Raw genomic sequence first — 21,575 nt, forward strand, 5'->3', positions numbered from 1 at the left:
CCTCGGGCGAGGCTGCGCTCCCGGGGAATGCCCGGGCTGCCCTCGTGGCGGGCGGAGTTACCTTTCCTACCCTGGGTTTGTGTTTATACAATGGGCCTCTCACCGGAGCCGCCTCTTGCTCAAACCTGCTGAGCGCTTTCCACCCGCGGCCGGTGCGGAGCTGTCTGTCCCCCCCCTGGGGCGGGTGCGGGGCTGTCTGTCCCCGCCTGGGGCCGGTGCGGGGCTGTCTGTCCCCCCTGGGGCGGGTGCGGGGCTGTCTGTCCCCCCCTGGGGCCGGTGCGGGGCTGTCTGTCCCCCCCCTGGGGCCGGTGCGGGGCTGTCTGTCCCCCCCTGGGGCCGGTGCGGGGCTGTCTGTCCCCCCTGGGGCGGGTGCGGGGCTGTCTGTCCCCCCCTGGGGCCGGTGCCGGGCTGTCTGTCCCCCCCCTGGGGCCGGTGCGGGGCTGTCTGTCCCCCCTGGGGCGGGTGCGGGGCCTGTCCTGCCGGGGCTCACCACGCCCCGCAGCTCCCGGCAGGTTTTTCACCGGCCGGCCCCGACCCTCCCTCGTACGGAGGCCGCGGCGGGGCGGGCAGAGTGAGCCGGGGCCGCAGCGGCTCCTCCTCCTCCTGCCGCTCCCCGGCACCGCCCTGCAGCGCCGGCTGCACCTGGGACGGGCGGTGGTAGCAGCGGCTCCCAGGACCTTCGGTAGGCGCGACCCCGCGGTGGGACGGGGTCGGGGCCGCCCGATGCGGCAGGACCGGGCCGGGGTTGTGGGCCGGGCCCGTGTCCCCGCCGGGACGGGATCCTGGGGCGGCCGGAGCTCGCAGGGTGACAGGCAGCGGCTCAAGGGCTGGCCGGGCGAGCTCGGGGCTTGTGGCAGCTCCGCCGCTGGGAGGAAGCAACTCCTGCTTCCTGGGGAAATGTGCTTTCAGAGCAGAGGGCATGTTTTGGTGTTGTAGCTGTAGTTCGGTCCTTTGCCTGTGTCCGTAGTTTATCTCGAGTTTATAATTTTGGTGTGTACAGTTGTCAGGAGAAAGCAGCCTAAGATGGTAGGCTGGCCGTTACGCAGTGCTTTTTTACTCCCCCCGAAGGCCCCTTTTTCTAAACTGCTCGTAGTATACTTTATCTCTTCTTATACCATACGTGCTTCGAATGTCTTTAAGGCAATTAAGTGTCTTTAAGTGTCTTCAAGCCATTTCAGTTGTCTTAAAACGGAAACTCTTCGAACTCTTGCTATGGTGTAGTTATATGTGTGACAGAACACAGCACAAATATCTCCATATTCAGAAAAGCAGTTCCTTCTTGTCCCCATCCTGTTTCTGTAAGGGCAGTAAGGCAGTACTTCTGTGGAATATATTTTTCTTTTAAAATATATTTATAGTAGTTCCTGGAAGCTTCTTCCTGTTAAGGAGGAGCTGTCGAGAAGTAACGTTCTGAAGGGAGTGGCAGAAGCACGGGAGGCATCTCAGCCCAGGACGGGGACAGATGGCGCTGGGGCAGAAGGTGTGGAGGGAGAGCAGACTGGCCAGAGAGAAGTGCTGCTGCGGTGTGTTTCGATGAAGGAGCTGATTATGGGGGTTATGCCCCTGAGAGCCCGGCTGCTGTCCGAGTGGGAGGTTCATTCCCTGATACCTCCCCCAGCATACAGTTATTTTCTGTGGAGTGAGTCAGTGCTTTACTGGAACACCCAGGGTAACATCAGAAACAATACAAACCCAGTGCAAGTGTATGGTTGCTGTAAAGCCTGAGTGTATGAACCCTTTCCCCATAGCTTGGCTATTTCTATAATTTCCTGTATTTTGAGTTGCTGTAAGAGTCATGTGGACCACTCTCCTCCCACTGATGCAGCAGATAATTTGAACTGAGTATTGCTTATGTGTTTGCCTGTAACCCTGTCCCCAGCACATTTCTGCGGAGTGCCTAATGATTTTAAGTCAACAATATTTATGATATTTTTATTCCTTTCTCTTGCCTGACCTTAGTATAAGGTCAGAGGCCAAATGTCTGCCTGGACTTAAAATTTCTGGAGTAGCCATCGCATTTATTCATATGATTTGTCACCACTTTAGCTCATTATTTATAGTCCCCAAAAGTTTTGAATTGTTAGACTGAGAACTCTGTGAAATGTCAAAATCACTAAAAATGTAACAAAACCAACAGTGGGATGGACCTATTTTATTGGGGGTGTTTATGTAGTCAGCATTGTAAAGACATAGTGTTAGGTAACAACTTAAAATACAAAACCTGATCTGCTATAAAAAATCAAGCCAAGAAGTTTGTCTGATTTGAAGGTTACAGGAGGTGCTGTTTGCTAAACCTCTAGCAAGTCTTGGAAGATGGAGCTTCCATAGGGTCTGTTCAATAGCACTGCTTTAATCAGGGCCAAGACAGAGCCAACCTAATTCTAGATCTGTGATAGCAATGGAGGTATATATAAAAAAAACCTAGTTGAAGCAGTGATGTGATTGAAAACAGCAGATAGTTGAATTGTGACAACAGAAATAGTAGGGCTTTTGAACAAACTGCAAGTTTCTTTTTAGCCAAGCCTCTATATAATAATTTGTAGAAACTTCTCTGTCAGTTTCAAGTTGTGCTTGGAGGCTTCCATTACATCAAATATTCAGCTAAGTAATGGCACCAGTGTTACTTCTTTTGTTTATTTCATACTTTTATGTTTACTACCTTGAATCATGTTTCCTATTGTATGTATTTTTCAAGTGTTTTATGTAAACTGTTGGAAATAAGGACAGGGACTTGTTAGCTGCATGCAGTGTGTTTTGTTTTGAGTTTCTTTTGAAGGTAGCAAAAGACTTTTTAAAGGAAAGGAAAAGGCTGCTTATTTACCCTTCAGTGAGCAGCACTTTCACCTATTTGAAACTTGAGTTGTCCCTTTACTTCTGCCAGTTTATTTGAAAGTGGGTGTGGTTGATACAAACGCTGAATTTCTGTCTCAGTTCTCCAAGCTGGGAAGAATGTAAAGCAGATAAGCAAACCTAAGAACAGCAATATGCATTTATTTTGTATTGCTTCTATTGTTGCTCTGTGCTTGTTCCTGATTTTATCAGCACTCGCTAGACAATCTTGATAAGAAGTTAGATCCTGAATGGGTAAACCTGGAATCAGCTATGGGACAGAGCTGTGGGACTCAGTGGTGTCCTTCCCAGAGACAATTCTGTCACATTCTTGTGTAATTCTTGCTTGGCAGCTAGTTTTTTGTTTGTAGGTATATCCATACTGTTCAGCGGTGACAGATGCTGAATGTGGAGCAGTGCCAGCCGTTAGATTGCGAATAAACTGAATAAAACAAACACAGCCCCACCCAGCTCCACTACCTGTTCCTGTGCAGTGCCCTGTCACTGTGCCCTCTGCTCGGTAGCAATGGTCTTGTTTGAGATCTTCAAAGACAGGGAACCAAGTGTGGCCTCCTTTTTTACCTTATGTGCTGTCTGTTTGAGAGAGAACTTGCTATCTTATTTGGTAAGGGAAGGTTAAAAATCTTTTGGAATTCTTGTTTTGGTTGGTTTTATTTGGTTTTTTTTTTCCCTTTTGCTGCAAAATGTGGGGGTGAGGGTTTTTTTGAGGGCATTGGGAAATTCTTCACCAGTAGGAGAGGTGGGCTTCCAATTCAGGCTTTTAGAACTTCTGGTGAGCTTAAGAACTGTCATCAGTTCCATATTAAAGATCCAGATGAGTTTTAATGCTTCTGAAGGTCTCTTTATTGTGCTAAACTTTACTATAGTCAATATGTAGTGAAGTGATACTTGCTATAATTAATTTCTGCACCCCAAAGACCTCTGCCTTGGCTAGAAAAACATGTCTGATTTTGGACTTTGGCCTAGTAAGTTGCTCTGAATTAAATGCTTTAGTTGCCTGAAGCAGACAGGCTGAATATTTCTTTTATTATTGCTAGAGATAACAACTTTAAGCTTGGGAATTTGCACTTATTTAGTAAACAGTGTGATCTATAGTCACAATAACTGGTTGTTTGCTATGCTTGGCAGTGTTTTAAAAATACTTGGTTTTCTATTAGCTAGGAGAATAAATATATCTTACAAATGTTAGGATTCTGGGGGAAAAACACTTCTCAGTAGTAAGCTTTGAGGACTAAAGCTTGCTGATCTCAAGTGCAGTCTGGATTTGAAAGCTATAGTCTTGCTTTCTTTTCACATCCCCTGTTAATGGTTGCTTGGAAATACTTGTCTATTTTACTACTCCAAGTTGGTTCTTGAATAATTCTGTTCCTGGAAAGAATTAATCAGCTGAAAATTACTAACTCCTTATAGCGTGGAGTGAGTGAAGGTTTGTCCATTTGCCCGCTGAGTCAGTAGAGAACATAGCTCAGACTATTTATAGTATTTTTTTTTTGCAATAAATGATTTTCTGTAACAAGTTATGAGTTTGAAATAGAAAAACCTCATTCCATTACTTCTTCAAACATCTGTTAACCTTAATTTGTTTTGGTTTTTTTTTTCTTGCTTGTTTTGTTGTTTGGAAGGTGTCTAACTGTATTGTCATAAGTATTTTGGCTGTACATTTTATATATTTGAAAGAGAGTGATGTGTGCTGCAAAAGGAAGAACTTTCATCAGGGCAGAGTAGGGATCCAAAATGAAACTCATCTCTTGGAATTAACTCATGTTTTTGCTGCATATAGATCTTGAAAGTCCATGCAGCTCAACTAAGTTATTTGGGTTTTGAAGCCCCTGCGTAGGGCTTCTGTCACTGGAAAGGCTACAGGAATGTTCTTAGTAATATTTGTACAGCTCAGTTGTAGCTTATGTGGGTGTGTCTTCCCACTCAGCTTTTCTTTGTTGAACATGGCATCTCTTCTCAGTTCAATTTTGGCTAAAGCTTGCAAGTGCTACCTTTCTCACCCCCTTGGCGCAGCAGGTCAAAGTGCTAGATTACTTACTGTAATAAAATAGATTATGATATTGAATTGGAAGGATCACTAAAACTGGCAGAGCTCCTGAGTCATAATACCAGCAAGCAATTCAAATGGATAGTTTTTAGAAAAACCTCATATATGAGTTTGTTTTTGTTACACCACCTATTCACAGTTGTGAGTTGGCTTGGGCTTTTTGTTAAGGAAGCTTTTTTTTTGTAGAAAGTAGATGATGTGTTAATACTCCTTAAATATACATTGTTGGATGAAATCCACTAAAAGTTTGTAAAGGTGAACAATGAGTGATAAGATCTGTGTAAAAGAGGTTTCCTGAGTGTTGGCTGGCATGAACTCAGCCTTGTTGGAAGATAAGCCCATTCCACTAAATTAGTTTTTTTTCATAGTGAAAGAAACGCTAGACAGGAGTCACATACACAGAAGACTTAATGATGAAAAAAATTTGCTAGACTATTTATCCATCAGGATGAAAAATATTACAACTGATACAGGAGAGAACAACTTGTATGCTGCAGTGCATGAGTCAAAGATAAATCTTGCTCAGGCTGGTAAATAGCAGTTAGCTGGTTCTGTGCTGACTGTGGTTTGTCCTTGTCTTGGAAAAGCACAGTGCTGGATGCCTGAGCTCATATCTGATGAAAAACAACAGCATATTGTAAGGTGGTAAATTCTGTTCTGCTGGTTTCACAATCAGGCATCAGTCTCAGAGCAGGTACTGTAATTTATACCTTCAGGCTGCTTTGTCTGCTATATCCTGGTAATTAACCTTGTGGAGGAGTCAAGGCCAAGGGTTTAACTTTACTCAGTGATCCCTGTGAAATGGGCATAATTAAATAATTTTGAACTGATAAACGTTATGGTTTTTCATCCTTTTTTGTTCTGAAGTTATTGTACCATGGCATAGCTGGAGCCTGAACAGCAGCCACTAAATAAATTCCAGGAATGGGTATGAATGCAGTGGCTGAGCTTATTGCTATTGCACCTTGAAACAGAACTTTTCTGGCAGCCTTGAAGTTTTCTGCTGTTATGGAATTTGTAGTTTTGTTATAAATTTTTCAAGTTGTAGTCCTTCTGTACTGTATCTTACAGAGGCATATTTTCAAGATTCCTGTTGAAAGTCTGTCACAGATTTAATCTTTTATGAACATGTCTGTTCCCTCTTAGCTTTGCAAGCAGCAGAAAAATGCTCAAGGGCCTGAATGGTTTATAGCTTGCAGTGTGAAGCATGATAGCGATGTTGACTGTGGGAGTAAAACCTCAGGTCTTTATTTAAAGTTCTGAGGTGGACCTCTGGGATTGAATACTGGGAATGGGGAGAGGACCTTGACAGTAGCTGTTCTTTATTTTCTTCAAGGCACTCCCTCTTGCCGTGTGTGGTTTTGTTGTTTGGATTTTTCCCTTGTCTTATGCACTACATTTTTTTTGACGGAGCAAACAAAGACCTTGCTGTTCCTGTGTCCTCCCACGCAGTGTTTGGATAGCAGGGTGGGTTTCCATATCTTCTGTTCCCTCGCCTGTGTCACCCCTTTGCTATCAGCAGACAAGTAAGAATTTTAGTAAAATATTGTGGATGTACCAGGAGAAAGTGTGGAAGATGAGAGTAGAAGATGACATGGAGGCTTGGTTGAGGGAGTGATTGGGAAAGGTGACTTCCTATGTTAATATTTCTAAATTTAGAGTATTGGCCAACAGAGGCTCAAAGGCACTGTGGAAAAGGTGGTGATCAGGGAAGTTTCTGAGCATGAAAAGTCAGTGTGTTTGCAGCTCTAGTTTGCCTGGAATCAAACCAGTCTGGGAAAATTTCCCCTTGGAAAAGCCCTGGATAAATACAGTGTTCAAAAGAAGCAAGTGGAACATTTTTATATAGAAACTAGCATTTTTTTCAGATTGCTGAATTTGGCTGGTTTTTTTCCTCAACCTCAACTTTCATAGCCAAAAGGCTCTTTTAATCTTGGGGGTTTTTCCAGTTTGAAATGAGCGTTCTATATGGGATTAAAAGCAATCAAACAGACTTGCTAAGAAAAACAAAACCTATCCCATTGCTTCTCACGCTCTACCACAGAAAATGGTTCTTTGCCTTAAAGTTGTATCTAAAGCTTTATTGAAAAAGGCATCTCACAATTTTTTTGAGTACCCTGTCATTACTGTATTTTTATGTAAAGCTAAAAAATAACTAAAAATATAATTATGATTTTACCTGAGGAAATTACACTAATTTTGGTGTTGTAAATGTACACATTGACATCATGCATGCTAAGAATCTAGATTGTGGGGGTTCTGTGGTTGGTTTCTGAGTGATGTGGTAATAATTGCTCTTTATTTTTCCATGCTTTATTACGCAAAGCCCATTTCTGAATGAGAGAGGCTCTGAAGTGTGCCAGGCTGCCTTCTGTTGAGTTTTTATAATGTTAGTTTTGTTCTGCTGGCCTCTCTGCCCTGCCATGCCCGGGTACCTGCCCGGAGGTGGCAGCGTGGGCCCACACTCGCAGCTCCAGCCTCTGGCATGGTGGGGCCAGGAGGGAGGAAGCTGCCGGCTCGTTTTCCAGCAGCAGAGGGAGAATACTGTGTTCTGCTTTTTCTTTCTCAGCCTCGTGAGTTTGGGGCCAGTCTTTGCATGGCTAAGAGCAGGCATTGCTTTTCTAATGCTGAGAGGCTGCATTCACGTATTTATTGATTCTGTTAGGTGCTACATACTGGAGCAGAAGTAAAGTAGGGTTGTGACTTTTAATGTACTCTGTTCATTGCAGTTTCTGTTAGTTCATTTCTTGCTCTTTAAATTTAAATGAGTATTGCAGCATGAAGTCCGAACGGTTTTTAAGTCAATTGCAGATTTCCTAATTGTATTTCCATATTAAAAATAAAACCACAAAAAAAGGTGTTTCTCCATTTCAGAGTTGCTATGCAATAGAGCCATGCAGACCAGAAAGGGAACTTAATGTGATCATGCAAAATGAAAACAATTTCACAAGAACAGCACCCCTGCCAACTCAAACCAAATCTAAAACAAAATTCCACAGCTGAAACCCAAAACACAGCAAAACATGCTAGATGCAAAAGGTAGTGCTTTAGGGGAAAGGGGAGGGGGGAATGGGATAATTCACACAGCAATTCTAAAAATAGAATGTGGCTTGTCATTAAAAATAGCCTTCAAAAAGTTAACAGTCGTTACAGATAGTTTTCTTCATAGTTACTTTTACCATTCTTCCTGGTAGCTGTTCTGTTTAAAATAAGGCCCTTGTATTCTGGAAGCCAGTTTTCATTTTGTCCTTCATTTAGCTGTTCTTCCTTTCTGACCTCCACTTCTATTTTGGACAGGTAATGACTTTGTACAGTTCTGTGCTGACAGAGGCACTATCCATTTTGAGAGACTCAATTTGTTCTAGTGATCTTACCCTATCAGTAAACCCTTCATATTTTATGGCAATGCTGTAAGCATGAAAGTGTATCCCTTCTGCTTCTTACTCTGACCTTGCAGTTTTGCAGATGTTTGCATTTAGGTGCCTTCTAACAGCTTCTTTTAGTTACTCACTTGAAGATGTAGCTTCTCTGTCAGATGATTTTCTACTCTTCATTGATAAGACAGTTCTGTATATGCTGGAAACTTCTGGAGGTTTCAATAGCACAGTAAAGGAAACAATTCAAATAGTACATCCCTAACAACATAATAGAGCAAGCAATAAGTAGCAACTGCAACAAATGAGAAAAATAGTGTGATGAGTGACTCTGCAACTGCTTAGCTTTCTGTTTATTAGTCAGGAAATGGGAAGAGGTTTCTAAGGGAAAAGCTGGGACAAAGTGTGCAGGTTATGTCTGCATTTTGGTAACTGGCTATTGCATACGTGTTGCCTCTTAGTTTTATGTGGTGTAATGAGTGAAGCATTACAGAAAATAACTGTGTCACACATACTTTGCATGTACATTTGCAGGTCTTTGCAATGAGTTACCCAGGCTATCCCCCAGCGGGTGGATACCCTCCAGCTGCCCCAGGTAAGTTGTTCAGATGAAGTAAACATTAAATGCAGTGGTAGTCCTATCTGGAGTGGAAACATGGCATAGATGAAGAACAACAATGTGGAGGGTTTCCTTGACTCCCCAAGGCTTTCTGTACTTGCTTGTTAAATCCTGTTTTATCTGGGCTGGGGATTCTGATTTGTCTAATATGTGTGTTCTGCCATGTGCTCATATTGTAATGTCCAGTTTCATTCTCAAATAAAGCACAGAGCATTAGGAAATGATCTTAGCTTGACCAAATCCCATATATGACAAAGATCAATGTCTGGTTGATACTGAGTCTTCAAGGTGGGTAGTGAGACAAATGAATATGGGGAGAAATCATTCATACAACTGGCAACCATATCCCCCAAAGAAAAAGGAAATTATCCTTAGTTCACTATTCTTAGGCAGGTGGTTGTGTACGAAAGGGAGAGGGCTGTTAAAAAGGGTAACAGTAATAACATAAACCTGATGAAATACTCAACCACTGCTTAGTTGCCAAGCTGAACTTCACAGTTCTTAGTGTTGTTGTAAGCTAGAAAGAAAGGACTGGAGTTATGTAGGTATGGTGAAATGTGGCATTAGGCTAGCTCAGGAAGGGGAAGCAGTGTACAGTGAGAAGCCCAACCAGCCAGGAGGATAAAGCCTATTTCTCAGCAGAGTATTCTGTCTAAAGACTATACTGCTGTGTGCAGACAGGTTATGACTTTGGTGCCTGGAAATGTACTGTTGTGCTCTGTGGACACCTCTCAAATTAGCAAAGTAAGTGGAATTAATATCTTGCTACTGGAATACCCAGACAACTTTGTACTTTAGGTGCTCTCAAGTCAAAATATGGTGTTAACAGTCTTTAGTGTTAACCTTCAAATAGGTTTAGAGTTGTTTTAAATGCGAGCTTACAGATTCAGTGATAACTGACATTAGAAATACCCAGTGAGACTTCTCTTTTTATAATAATTGCACTGCTACCTTGCACCTCTTCAGTTGATTTCCCTGATAGTGTTGAAAATACATTACATTAGAAATTTAAGTAGTAAGAACTCTCAAAAGGCATAGTTTCTTGTTTCAGCACATCTGTGTTTGATTTTAGGTAGCAGTCCTTGGGGTGGTGCTGCCTATCCACCTGCAAATCCACCTCCAATTGGTCTGGAAAATGTGGCTGGCTATGCCAACCAGTTCAATCCCAGCCACATGGCTGGAATGGTAAGTTTGCTTTCATTTAATGTGTTCTGCTGTGATGTCCTTAAGGGCAAAGTTGTGCTTCTGGAATTGTCACTGAGAGGTTTATCACTTGAATTCTGTGCCTTTGTGTCTAATCTGTTTAAGTGTTGAGCATTCAATATTGCCTATTGAGGAAAATGGGTACTGCAAGCTATTTCTTATTTTAGGAAAACAGAGCACTAGTTAAATGTTGTTAACAGTATATCTTCAGAAGTTGTGGGCATAAAACTAATATAACTTGGCATTTGCTGTGTAGAGGAATTAGCATGGGCAAACACAGTCTGGATTTTGCCTATTTACCTGGATTTTGACCAGAGTAAGGAAAAAAGCTGTATAATTAGAGGTATCAATGATTCATTCTTGAAAAGAATATGGGATCAACAGTATCTTACAAACACTGATGTTTAACGGATGGAAGTAAAAACCTTTTACATTGGAAATGTCTACATTTTCTTCAGTTAGTGTGATTTATTTTTTTTTTCATAGAGCAGAAGTGAGTGACACTTCTGACAACTTTAGTCTTCAGAAATCTGTTATGCTGCATAAGGAATGCAGTTTGTAGGAAGATATTTGCATCATAGATGTTTTTCTGAGGCAGTGATTAAATCAAGTGATTTGGCAGCCAGCAGGCAAATTGAACAACAAGCTATCTAGGATGCATGAGCCTATATCCACAGCAACTAGTTTCTGACAATGCTGCAGTCATCCATTGTCACTTCTGGTTTCTCTCTAGAAGAGAGATTCCAGTGATAAGATTTTGATGTGAAGTGGAATATCTTAATTTCAGTTTCTGCAGAAGTCTTTCCAAATATAGTCCAGGAACTCCTGCTAGTTGTAAACTACTAACACGTCGTAAAACAGCCAAAGGTTGCTTAAAGTCCTTGCATCCAGGTGCAGCCTTGTGATCACACAAGGCAGCCATGGGCAAAGAAAGGGCTATTTGGTGTAAAGTTTTAGACAGATTTTTCTATCCTGGTTGCTATCTTCTGCAGATAAAGAGCTATCTGTGTTGCTGGGAGGGAGGTTGTATTAGGCATGTTACTGAGACTCAGCTGTTGGTGCTCCTTCCTCTCTCTTGTTTTATTGCTGTCACTGCAGGCATCCAACCTGGCAGGAACCTTTGGAGGGGCAAATCTTCCACAAAGCATGTATCCTTCCACACCTGGGGGTTATCCACCAGTTCCTCCAGGTGGCTTTGGGCAGCCCCCTCCAGGACAGCAGCCCTCGTACGGAGGGTACCCTCCGCCTGGAGGAAATCCCCCCTCCGGAATGCCATCTTACCCGGGATACGGGGGCGGCCCTGTGCCAGGCCAGCCCACACCACCTCCTGCCCAGCAGCCCATGAGCTATCCAGGCCTTCCAGCAACTCACCCAGGGCAGCAGCCCATGCCAAGCTATCCAGCAGGTCCAGCTGTGAACCCGTCTATGCCTTCCTACTCAGGAGCTACAGGGCCTGCAGTCACTCCTGTAACAGTAAGAGCATTCACTGCTTTTCGATTGAGCTGTGACTGTATATGTGTTCCTCTGCATTTTCTTTGTGTGTATTAGTGTAAACCGATCCCAAAATTGAAAAGAAAGTTGTAAAAAAAAGTTTGAGTAAAGAGAGTGATGGAACCTTTCCAAATGCAAGCACTATGAGCTTATATGGTCTTGAAACAAATCATATTTTACCATGGTATCCATAAAAAAAGGATTGATATGAATTCAAATTAATTAATCTTGCCTTTCCTAACTTTAGCAAGTATTGCCAGTTGTATATACAGTATCATCAAACCTTAATTAATTGGAGAGCAGATTTAATGTCAGCAAACCTTGATGGTGAATTTTCCTGTAAATTGTCTCTAGAAATTAACAAATTGCTTAAGGCCAAGGTTGGTTTGAGTTTTCTTTATTACTTTTCTCACAAAAAGAAAACTGATAAGTGATCATCTTCCTTAAGTAGTAAACCACAGCATTTTACTATTTGACACTAATATGCTGTTAACACTGCTGTTGTTTAACACTACTGATCTCATTTCAGCACAGAAACCGAGGTACGATCACTGATGCACCGGGCTTTGACCCTCTGAAGGATGCAGAAGTCTTAAGGAAGGCCATGAAAGGATTTGGTGAGCAGTCTGAGGATTTACATTTCAGTTAAAAGTAGAACTGCATCTCCATTCAGCACTGATATTTTTCTATTGCTATATGTGTACTGAGCAGGACCGAGTGTGTACTGAGTCCTTGGTTATCAGAAGTACTACTGGAAGTTCATGTGGGCATAAACAGTACCATGAGTTTGGTGGAGTTTTTCTTTGTATTCTTACTGTGTTTGTCAGCTCAAAGTTCTGTGATTGTACACAAGAGTAGATACTGTAGATAAATTCAAGGCATTCATGTCCTTCTGCTGGGTTTCGAACAGGATGAAGTAGAGACAAAAGCTGAATCCTCACTCATTCTGTGGTGTCTGTGTGTGTACAGGAACTGATGAGCAGGCAATCATCGATTGTCTTGGAAGTCGTTCAAACAAGCAGCGGCAGCAGATAATCCTGTCCTTCAAAACAGCTTATGGAAAGGTAAGTACATTGTGAGGACAGAAGGAAGAAGAAATGAGAGCCTGTATCCCTTCAGTGACAGTCAGAAGACATAATGGTGGGAAAAAAAGATTGGAAGTTGCATTAGGGGAACATGTTTCTTGGGTCATAGCCAGTTCAGAGTTCTGCTTTTTACCCATGCTTGACTTCATGCAGTGTTGCAGATGAAACATGCAAAGCAGTTTCTATGCTAAGTGCTTACTTTGGCTCTTGGATCTGTGCAATCTATTTAATTGGACCTAAATGGCCTCAGTGTACAAATACCATTTTACTGTTTTAGTATTAAGTGGAATAGCTTTACTTTGAACATACATTACTGGTGCTTACGCATAAAGAATTCTTAGTAAAATGTGTATTTTTGGTGTTTGCTTTTGTCAGGTTTGGTCTTTATGCATTTTTCCTTGGTTTTCCTTCTCATTAGGATTTGATCAAGGATCTCAAGTCTGAGCTCTCAGGTAACTTTGAGAGGACAATCTTGGCAATGATGAAGACACCTGTCATGTTTGATGCTTATGAAATCAAGGAAGCTATAAAGGTTTGTGTAGGAGATACAAATTTACAACATAGAGGAAATAGTTGTGCTGATAAAATACTTGGTTGTCATTTACAAGTTTGGATTTATTTGAGATTACTTGCTTTGACTTCCTACAAGGTTTTATTCTGAATTTTTTTCCTATAAATTTGTTACATTTCTTTTGTACTAGGTTGTAGAAATCAAGAATCTGAAGTGTTTCTCCTGTGTTTGTTTTAGGGTGTTGGCACAGATGAAAATTGTCTCATTGAAATCTTAGCTTCCCGCAGTAATGAGCACATTCAGGAGCTCAACAGGGTCTATAAAGCAGGTTTGATCTTTTGCATCAAAATTTTCTTCCTTTTCTTACTCAATCACTGACTGCTAGTAAAAATTTAGGAAATGAGCAGAGTTGTATGAGGATTCATTACTCTCTCTTTTCCAGAATATAAGAAAACCCTGGAGGAAGCAATAAAAAGTGACACATCTGGGCACTTTCAGAGGCTTTTAATTTCACTTGCTCAGGTACCTGTCTGCTGGGATTTTGGAATTTGTTTGTTGTGTGTTTGTAGGTGGTGTGGATTTTTTTTGGTTTGGTTTTGGTCTTTTTTTTTTTTTTTTAATTAAAAAAAAAAGCAGCTCATCAAAGCCCACCAGTAACACTTCTGGATCTTCTAATTCTTTCAGGGAAACAGAGATGAAAGTACAAATGTTGACATGTCTGTTGTCCAAAGAGATGTACAGGTCAGTAGAGATTCTTCATTGTTTCTAAGCATAGTCAACTCAATATGCTGACATTTGGCTGTGTGGATTCTACTTACTGTTAATTATGGACACCTTGTGATGACTTCTGATGCAGTGCTCATCTTTAAGTGGATGGAAGAGATATAAAAAGCTGTGAGAGAGCATTAGGGCCATGTAGGTGCAATATAGAGATGAATTGGCTTTTCCAAGTGTTGGATTATGCTGCTTTCTAAGGAAATTGTCTGAAGATATTTGAGATGATGGGTGTGTGGATTAAATTTTAAACTACTCAACACCTGCATTAGCCTTTGCATGTTGTTTAAGGAAGTCTGGAGTTTTGCAGCAAATAAGGCACATGGACTTCATAATGCTTGGCCCATTTCTTTTTCTGTATCTTCCTTTCACTACGTAGCAAAGGGGAAACCCTGCATTGTTTTAGCCATACTAGTGTCATTTAAATAGTAATGTCATTAGCTTTCTATCTAGTGTGCCTTAGCCAAAGCACAAGAACGTCCCAGAGCACACCTAGAATTGTAGAAGGAAACCTAGATGTAAGGACTGTTAGGAAGAACAATGTCCCTTCCTTTAGTAATCTGGAGCACTTCTGTTTCAGCAAGCTAGGAAGACTGAAGCATAGCATAGGGAAGGTTAGAACTAGTTGCTATTCATTGCTTGCTCCTGTTTTGCAGTAGTGCATAGGCTAAGAAGTTTAAAAGGAGGAGAGGCTGCAAGGAAGCAAATCTGTAACTCAACTGTTCAGCCTGAGTGCTTTTCTGAGTAATAAAGTGTGAATTCCCTTCTGTGCTCAGGAGTTGTATGCAGCTGGAGAGAACCGTCTAGGAACTGATGAATCCAAGTTCAATGCCATTCTGTGTGCCAGAAGCAGGGCCCACCTTAGAGCAGGTAATGATGTCTATATGAACTGCAACTTGATTCTGTTGAGTGTAATGATAAAAATGTACAGCACTACTCTGTGCCTGAATTTCCTCCATCTGTAAAATGAGCCCAAAAAGATACCAATGAAAAGCAAGGTGAATTCTGCTGAGGAAAACAAAGAGTCACCTTTCTTAGATACCAGAGCAGGTAGAGGTCATTCTTGTTCAAATGATCTCTGATGAAATAATTGAAAAACTAGAATTGTTTCAGTCTTGCATACTTGTGTGTGCAAGACACTTGAAAACCTTCCCCTTTTACTTGCTAACATAAGGTGCTACATCAGTCTGTCGTGGTGGAAATGTTTTAGTAACTACATAGAACTTGTGCGTTGTGCTATTGGGGTGGGAGGTACTTATATGAAGAAAAGGGATGTATATGAGAACCTGAATATTTTCTTCTTAACTTTACTGAGACCTGAAACTTTCCTAAAAAATTGCACTGCTTTCTTGGTCTAGCCCTTTAATGAAAAGGACACATTTAGGCAAGCTAGGAGGAGCATGATAACATGTCAATGGTTGATAACAGTATTAATCCTTGAGATGTTCAAACTATTGTGAGTACACTGTAGTGTCCAGCTGAGAAGTGCCACTGAAATGAAGCCATCCAGCACATTGCAGTGCCACCTCTTGTTGTGGAGCTGGAATCTTTCTTTTCCATTTGCAGTCTTCAGCGAGTACCAGAGGATGTGTAACCGGGACATCGAAAGCAGCATATGCCGTGAGATGTCTGGAGACCTGGAGATGGGCATGCTGGCAGTAGGTATGTGCCACCTTAGCAAGGTCATTCCTGCTGTTCCAGTACAGCTGTCTCAGGTGGGGCCTCTGACTTCAGCTAAGGGTGTTCTTGTTAGTGGTAATTCCAGTTTTCTGCTTTTTTTATTGAGCTTTCTGTGAAGGCATTTGGGATTAGTAAAGTGGGGCACTTGACCTCAAAATGACAGATGAAGAGATGAAGCTTTTTTATTTCAGGCAACTGCAGAATTTAAATTTCACATGTTAAAATGGGGAACAATTCTATAATATGTAATTATTAACTATAATTGACACTGCTTTAAGAAGTGAACTTTACAAACTCATGGGTCAGTGAGAATGGAGTATTTAGAACAATTTTGGAAATCATTAATTAAAGTACAGCATTAACCCTCTAATTAGTTACTTCTACCTCTATTTAGTAGAAAGAAAACTTAAATTTCATTGCAAAAGGGTTTTTTTTCTCACATTTACTGTGGCTACAATTTTTTTAAATCTTTAATTGCCCCCAGTACTTCTGAGGAGTGAAACCTCTTACCTCAAGTCTACTGTTGTCTCTTCAGAAGCAGTAATTTGTTTCCATGAGGTTGGGACAAGGCCTCAAGTTGCTGTGCAGTAGTTTTATTTAAAATGCTTTATTATAGACAGAACTGTGAACCACTTTCCTGTCTTTTTTCTTTACGTCTCAATTTCTTTTTCTGTATATTACTGTAAATATATTGTGGTATCTAGAGCTCCTGCTTTAAAAGTGTCATTCTTCGGTTTTGGATATGGTAGTAATGGAACCAAACCCAAAAACTCCTACCAAAATGGGAAAAATGGACTTTGCATCACTTGGAAATGAGATAGAAGATATTTAGTTCAACCACAACAGATTTTTTTTTTGCTGAAGTTTGTAACAAAATCTTGGCAAAATGAAAATCAATTTTAAAAGCCTCATTTTTTCACTCCTGTCTTGTGCATGTGTGAAATATGTAACTACTGTTCTTATTCTGCTTGGCCACATTGTCATTGTACTGATCATTTAATGACACAAACTGGATCTAGCTCATTGTGTGTGATTGTTTTACAAACCTTTTCCAGGATTCAATCTTTGTCACCTCAGAAACTACTGTTAGAAAACCAAACTTAGGGAAAAGATATTTCTGTTTGTAGAAAAATATTGCCTTGGTAAAGAAACTGCTCAGCATTTAGAAGGCATTTGACTTCATGGAGCTTCATAGTGACTTGACAGGTCTCCATGTAGGTCCAGATTCACAACTGAGACTTTGGCTGGCAGACAAGTCAATATCCTTTTGAGCAAGGCTTGTCATTAATATTCACTGAATAATTCCTTTTATTAAATAGATTCTGTGGGGTTTTTTATTTATATGTACATATACATGTATCTATATCAGTAAGTTATATTAATGTCATTTGTTCTGTGGACCTTACTTGCAGGAAAAAAGGGGTTTCTAACTGAAAATATTTGATTTTGCTTTCTTTAAAGCTTCTGGATTGTACAACTGGTAACTCACAACAATATCTTTAAACATCTTAGAATGCAGGTGTGTTGTGTTAGCTAAATAGAGTGATACAGAAACATGCATTTCATTTTGTCATTCATTTTTGAACAGTATTGTACATATCATTGACAGTTTTGTGGTGAACTGCTATCTCTCATCTACATTTTCCTACTGAGAAAAATACTTCCTATACAGAATGTGTGTTCTATGAAAAACATGTCTGGGTTTACACCTTTAGTTCTGTATTGATTCTGTGGGATTGATTTTGATACCTTATTGTGCTATTAAATGTCAAGTGTGGTCTGTTTCCTCTGTAGTTTGCCACAGTTTGCATGATTGTTTACTTGTAACAACATTGCATCAATATATAGATTTTAATTCTGATCAGTGATGGAGGGTTCTTTCATTATCCTGATTAACATGACAGCAATTTGACTTAGATTTTGCTCTTTCAGATTTCTGATGAGCTATGCCAATTAAATATACCATCCAGTCATTACTAAATTAGCATGTTAAAAATTTTTCAGGAGTCTTGATGAATTTTGTGGCTAAAATAAGACTTTAAAATAAGGGTTGTGATGACTCACCCTTAAGGAGAAGGAACCACCTAAGATTCCCTGCTGTCATAGATGGTTTCCTAATTTGTCCTAGGGCAGGTCTTGAATTTGTCACACCTTGCAGATGCACGGCCTGAAAATTTAGAATTAAGAAGCCAGTAGCATTACTACCTATATATTACTTCAAGTCTTCTGCTCCCTCCTCATCCCCTCTTTTCCCTTCATAGACAAGAATCTGGTCATTAGAATTCAAAAGTTGATTATGGCTGCTTCACACTAGATGGTTTCTACTGACAAAAATGTTTGCTTTGAGCCATGCATTGTAGGCTTTTTAACTGTATTTCAGCTAGTGTTTGGATTAAAAAGAATTTCAGTGACTAATGGAAGGAGTGGAAGCTGCATAGTATCAAGTGTATGTTTATGTAAAATTCAAGCATGTGACTATGTTGGATAAACTCAAAAAATTACTGACTTCTGATTGAGGAGGAATGCCTTATTTCTGTAATACTGTTCCTCTGTTCCTTTTTGCAGTGAAGTGTCTCAAGAACACACCAGCTTTTTTTGCAGAGAGATTACATAAAGCAATGAAGGTAGGTGTCTGTGACAAGTTACATAAACTTACAGCGTGGAGTTTTTTTAAATGCTTGTACAGCTCTTGGGAAGGAAGTGTGCAGCTGAAGGGATTACATTTTTCAGTGGGCAGATGACTAACAGTCATGATGCAGTCATTATTATGAAAGGCTGGAAAAGTCTAGCTAATTTGATCCACCTTAACAGAGCAATGAATACAACTGTGCATTAAACAATAATCTTCACTTGGTGTAACACAAATATACTTAAATCATTGCAATTGATACTTTTTAAGTAGGGAATTCTAGCAGAACTAAATGAATAGGCCATTTAACTCACCAAATTTTCCTGACCCCGTTGTATCTCTGTCAATCCCCCTATTTTTTTTGAGCTGTTGTTGTGCAGAGAAATTAGTGTCCTACTGCTAAATGTAATTTATTTCAGCATGGTAGGCTAAATTCTGTTTAAGCTTATTAAGCTAGTGGGGTTATGCCAGCAAACAGGCATTTTCTTTTTTTTTCCTGGTGCTGTATCATACACTTTGCAGTGCATTATACTGCTGCTTTGTTTGTTTCAGGGAGCAGGAACCAAGGACAGGACGCTGATCCGCATCATGGTATCGCGCAGCGAGGTTGACCTGCTGGACATACGTGCAGAGTACAAGCGGATGTATGGCAGATCCCTCTACTCAGACATCACTGTAAGCCCTGGAGACCTTCCTTGCCCTGCCATGACAGCCCTTATGCTGGCAGAACACTGCTCCTTGTGCTGAGCAGCTGTTACCTGCACTGAGTGTGGCTGGCTGGGTTGGATTGCTGCATTTGCCAGGAGCATGGAGGCTCAGGGCCAGAGGATGGAGAGCACTTGGGTTTGCATGGAGGCTTGATGAACTAGAGATGGGGATGAAGCTAACAGGCAAGGAAGGAAAGGAAAATTGGTCCAGAGGAGTTTCTGAGGCCTCTCTGTCCCAGTCTCCTTACATAATCTTGTGGGAACCACTCAGTCCTCCAGTTGAGTAACAGAGGTGCTCTACTTCATTTGTGTATTGGAAGAATATAAAGCTTCGAAGAATCTAAAGAATTGCCTCCTCTTTCTCTTGAAAGTACAAGACTTTGCAAATAGATTAAACTTCAGATTCATTAGCAGTTGATCCACCTTCCTATTGCTATTTAGAGCTGTACCAACAGCCCAGACTCTGGTTGCCTGGCCAATGGTAGGGTAATAAGAGCTGGAGGAAAGTGAGTGGTGCCACTTTTATTTACCTTGTAATGAGAGTGCCAAACCTATTAAGCCCCTATTTATTCCTTCTGCTGTGGACACTGCGGGCCTGTAACTTGGTAGTGTTTGGAAAGAATCCTGTAGAGATCCTGGAGGATAGCATGTTCCAAGTGTTTCTTCTACAGTAGTTGCATGCCCTGTAACCACCAATGTATGAGTAAAAAGCAGTGAGACATTGGTGAAAAAGCTCTGTATTGCTTCTTCACCGTGTTCCTCTTTTGATCTGGCATTGTAATTTATCATTCAGAAGCAGAGCAGGCCAAATCTATTTAATGGACAATTTTTGACCAAAACTTGGCTTCAGTAAATATGGGGTCTGTATATCCACATATGTAAGCTCTGCTGCTTATTTCTGTAAAAGTAGAGCCAAAAATGTCTCTGGAAAGAAAGTTCTTAGTTTTTCAACTGTAGCTTCACCTCTTTTGGTTATTCTTCAACTTTTCTTTTTCTGGGTTCCTTTTCAGGGTGATACTTCAGGAGACTACCGGAAAATCCTACTCAAGTTGTGTGGTGGAAATGACTAAATGGAGCATTGAGTTTTTCTTAAAAAAGCTGCTGCAGAGCATCTTTTTTTCTCCATAAGTAAATATGTAAACCCGTAAAACCTGTTTCTTCTAAAGCAGTTGCATTTTAAAAGAGAATACTACATATATCTTCAGTTCAAAAGTAGTAGGTAATAAATGCCAAGGCCCCCCAAAATACCGAGCTTATGTGCCATCTGCTCAGGATTCTGTGTAGTACACTCAGCAATACATGAATGGTCATTATTTCTTTTCTGCTTATATCATGTTGAAATAATGTTTGTTTAACAACAATCACAATTGTATGATTTTAAGGTGTTCTTTTGTATAAACATTGAGTGCCATTTTAATGCAAGTTTTATATCTGTTGTATGCAGAGTTGGTTTTGGGCTACCACTTCCTGATATGTGGAGATAGCAGCCTCGAGGTTTTGTGTCTAGTTAAGGCTGCTTTAAAAAGTTTTGTCCAGTTCTGTTTCTTTACCTTGATTCTTTTCAAGGAAGTTATGTTCTACATTCATTCTTGCTAAGGCAGACTGTCACAAGGCAGTAGTAATGTTGACAGTAGTCAAGATTCTGTCATTATTGTTTAAAGGTTTTGGATTGTGCCTTAAATATATATATATATGTAAGAAGAGATTATGAAATTAAAGCTAAGTCTTTGCAGACTGTGTCTTTTGATGTCATATTGATGTATGTGAGTGATGACTCAGTTTATGTAACTTAGTTTTTCCATAGAAATTCTCTGCCACAGGATTATTCAGAAAATGTTGTTTTGGTAAGAGTTAGGGAGTTGTGTGCTGTTGATGAGCAATTGTCTGTACATGAGACATGTAATCTGTAGTTACTGCTCAGTATTTTCAGTTTGCATGTTGTAATTTCTCTTACTCTTGGAACTCTGAGTTTTTATTCCCTGCTAGCATGGATGACATCTCTTCAGCTCATTGTTCTCAAAATAAAAACACATAAAGGTAAAAAGTACAAAGTGGGGGAAAGGTTTCCAAACTAGGTCACTGAAAATAGATTGCTTGTTAATCAGGAACGTGCAACCTCCCCTTACTGAAGTACATATATGTAAGTGTTCTCCCTCTGTTGTGTAAGGGTCAGGCAGGTCCTTTTTCCTAGAAGCTGTATTGCTATTTGTCTTGAAAGAAAAAGGCAATGTTGTGGATTTAATTCTGGATTGCATTTGTCACCATGGCAAGGGAGGGGAATGTAAAGATTATAGAATATGGCAGCCATGTGTCCAAGTGATGGATTCTGACTGGGACTTGCTGGCAGGACTCTCAGTTTGGTCAATGGTAGCAGTGTGTCCTGTGTCCAAAGGCAGGCCATACACTTATTTCTGTCAGACAATCTGAGCATGTCTTGAGAGGAGTTTGCAGCTGGAAGTCTATCTTTGTTGGCTGAAACCAATAGCAAGGGTTCACTTCCTTGCAGGGGAAGGAGGAAGCTTTTGAATTAAGGGACGTTTGTTAGCTGTGCTTTAGTCCTGAACACCACCTGGTCTTGTTTTCTTACTGACATTTGAAATGCAGT

The 21,575-nt window shown here is 40.8% G+C and overlaps 1 protein-coding gene across 1 annotated transcript; it reads left to right on the forward strand.

The window, feature by feature from the left end:
* The first annotated feature begins 566 nt into the window (after nucleotides 1-566).
* Nucleotides 567-21,557, forward strand: ANXA11 (annexin A11). The gene is made up of 15 exons (XM_054276604.1): nucleotides 567-682; nucleotides 8,806-8,866; nucleotides 9,963-10,075; nucleotides 11,192-11,566; nucleotides 12,114-12,201; nucleotides 12,554-12,648; nucleotides 13,088-13,201; nucleotides 13,418-13,508; nucleotides 13,623-13,702; nucleotides 13,865-13,921; nucleotides 14,731-14,824; nucleotides 15,521-15,616; nucleotides 18,200-18,258; nucleotides 18,816-18,938; nucleotides 19,981-21,557. The coding sequence occupies exons 2-15, from the start codon at nucleotides 8,815-8,817 to the stop codon at nucleotides 20,038-20,040; spliced, it is 1,497 nt and encodes a 498-aa protein (XP_054132579.1). The 5' UTR covers nucleotides 567-682; nucleotides 8,806-8,814; the 3' UTR covers nucleotides 20,041-21,557.
* The last annotated feature ends 18 nt before the right edge of the window (nucleotides 21,558-21,575 follow it).

The sequence above is a fragment of the Melozone crissalis genome, unplaced genomic scaffold (assembly GCF_028551555.1).
Source record: "Melozone crissalis strain CALT ecotype California unplaced genomic scaffold, PUWL_Pcris_2 ptg000019l_1, whole genome shotgun sequence".
NCBI lineage: Eukaryota > Metazoa > Chordata > Aves > Passeriformes > Passerellidae > Melozone > Melozone crissalis.

Bases quoted from the DNA above. Each gene is read 5' to 3' on its own strand.
- ANXA11 (XM_054276604.1), top strand. From the start codon at position 8,815: ATGAGTTACCCAGGCTATCCCCCAGCGGGTGGATACCCTCCAGCTGCC. The intron at 11,567-12,113 runs GTAAGAGCATTC...ATCTCATTTCAG, and splicing joins CTGCAGTCACTCCTGTAACA to CACAGAAACCGAGGTACGAT. The intron at 15,617-18,199 runs GTATGTGCCACC...TCCTTTTTGCAG, and splicing joins GATGGGCATGCTGGCAGTAG to TGAAGTGTCTCAAGAACACA.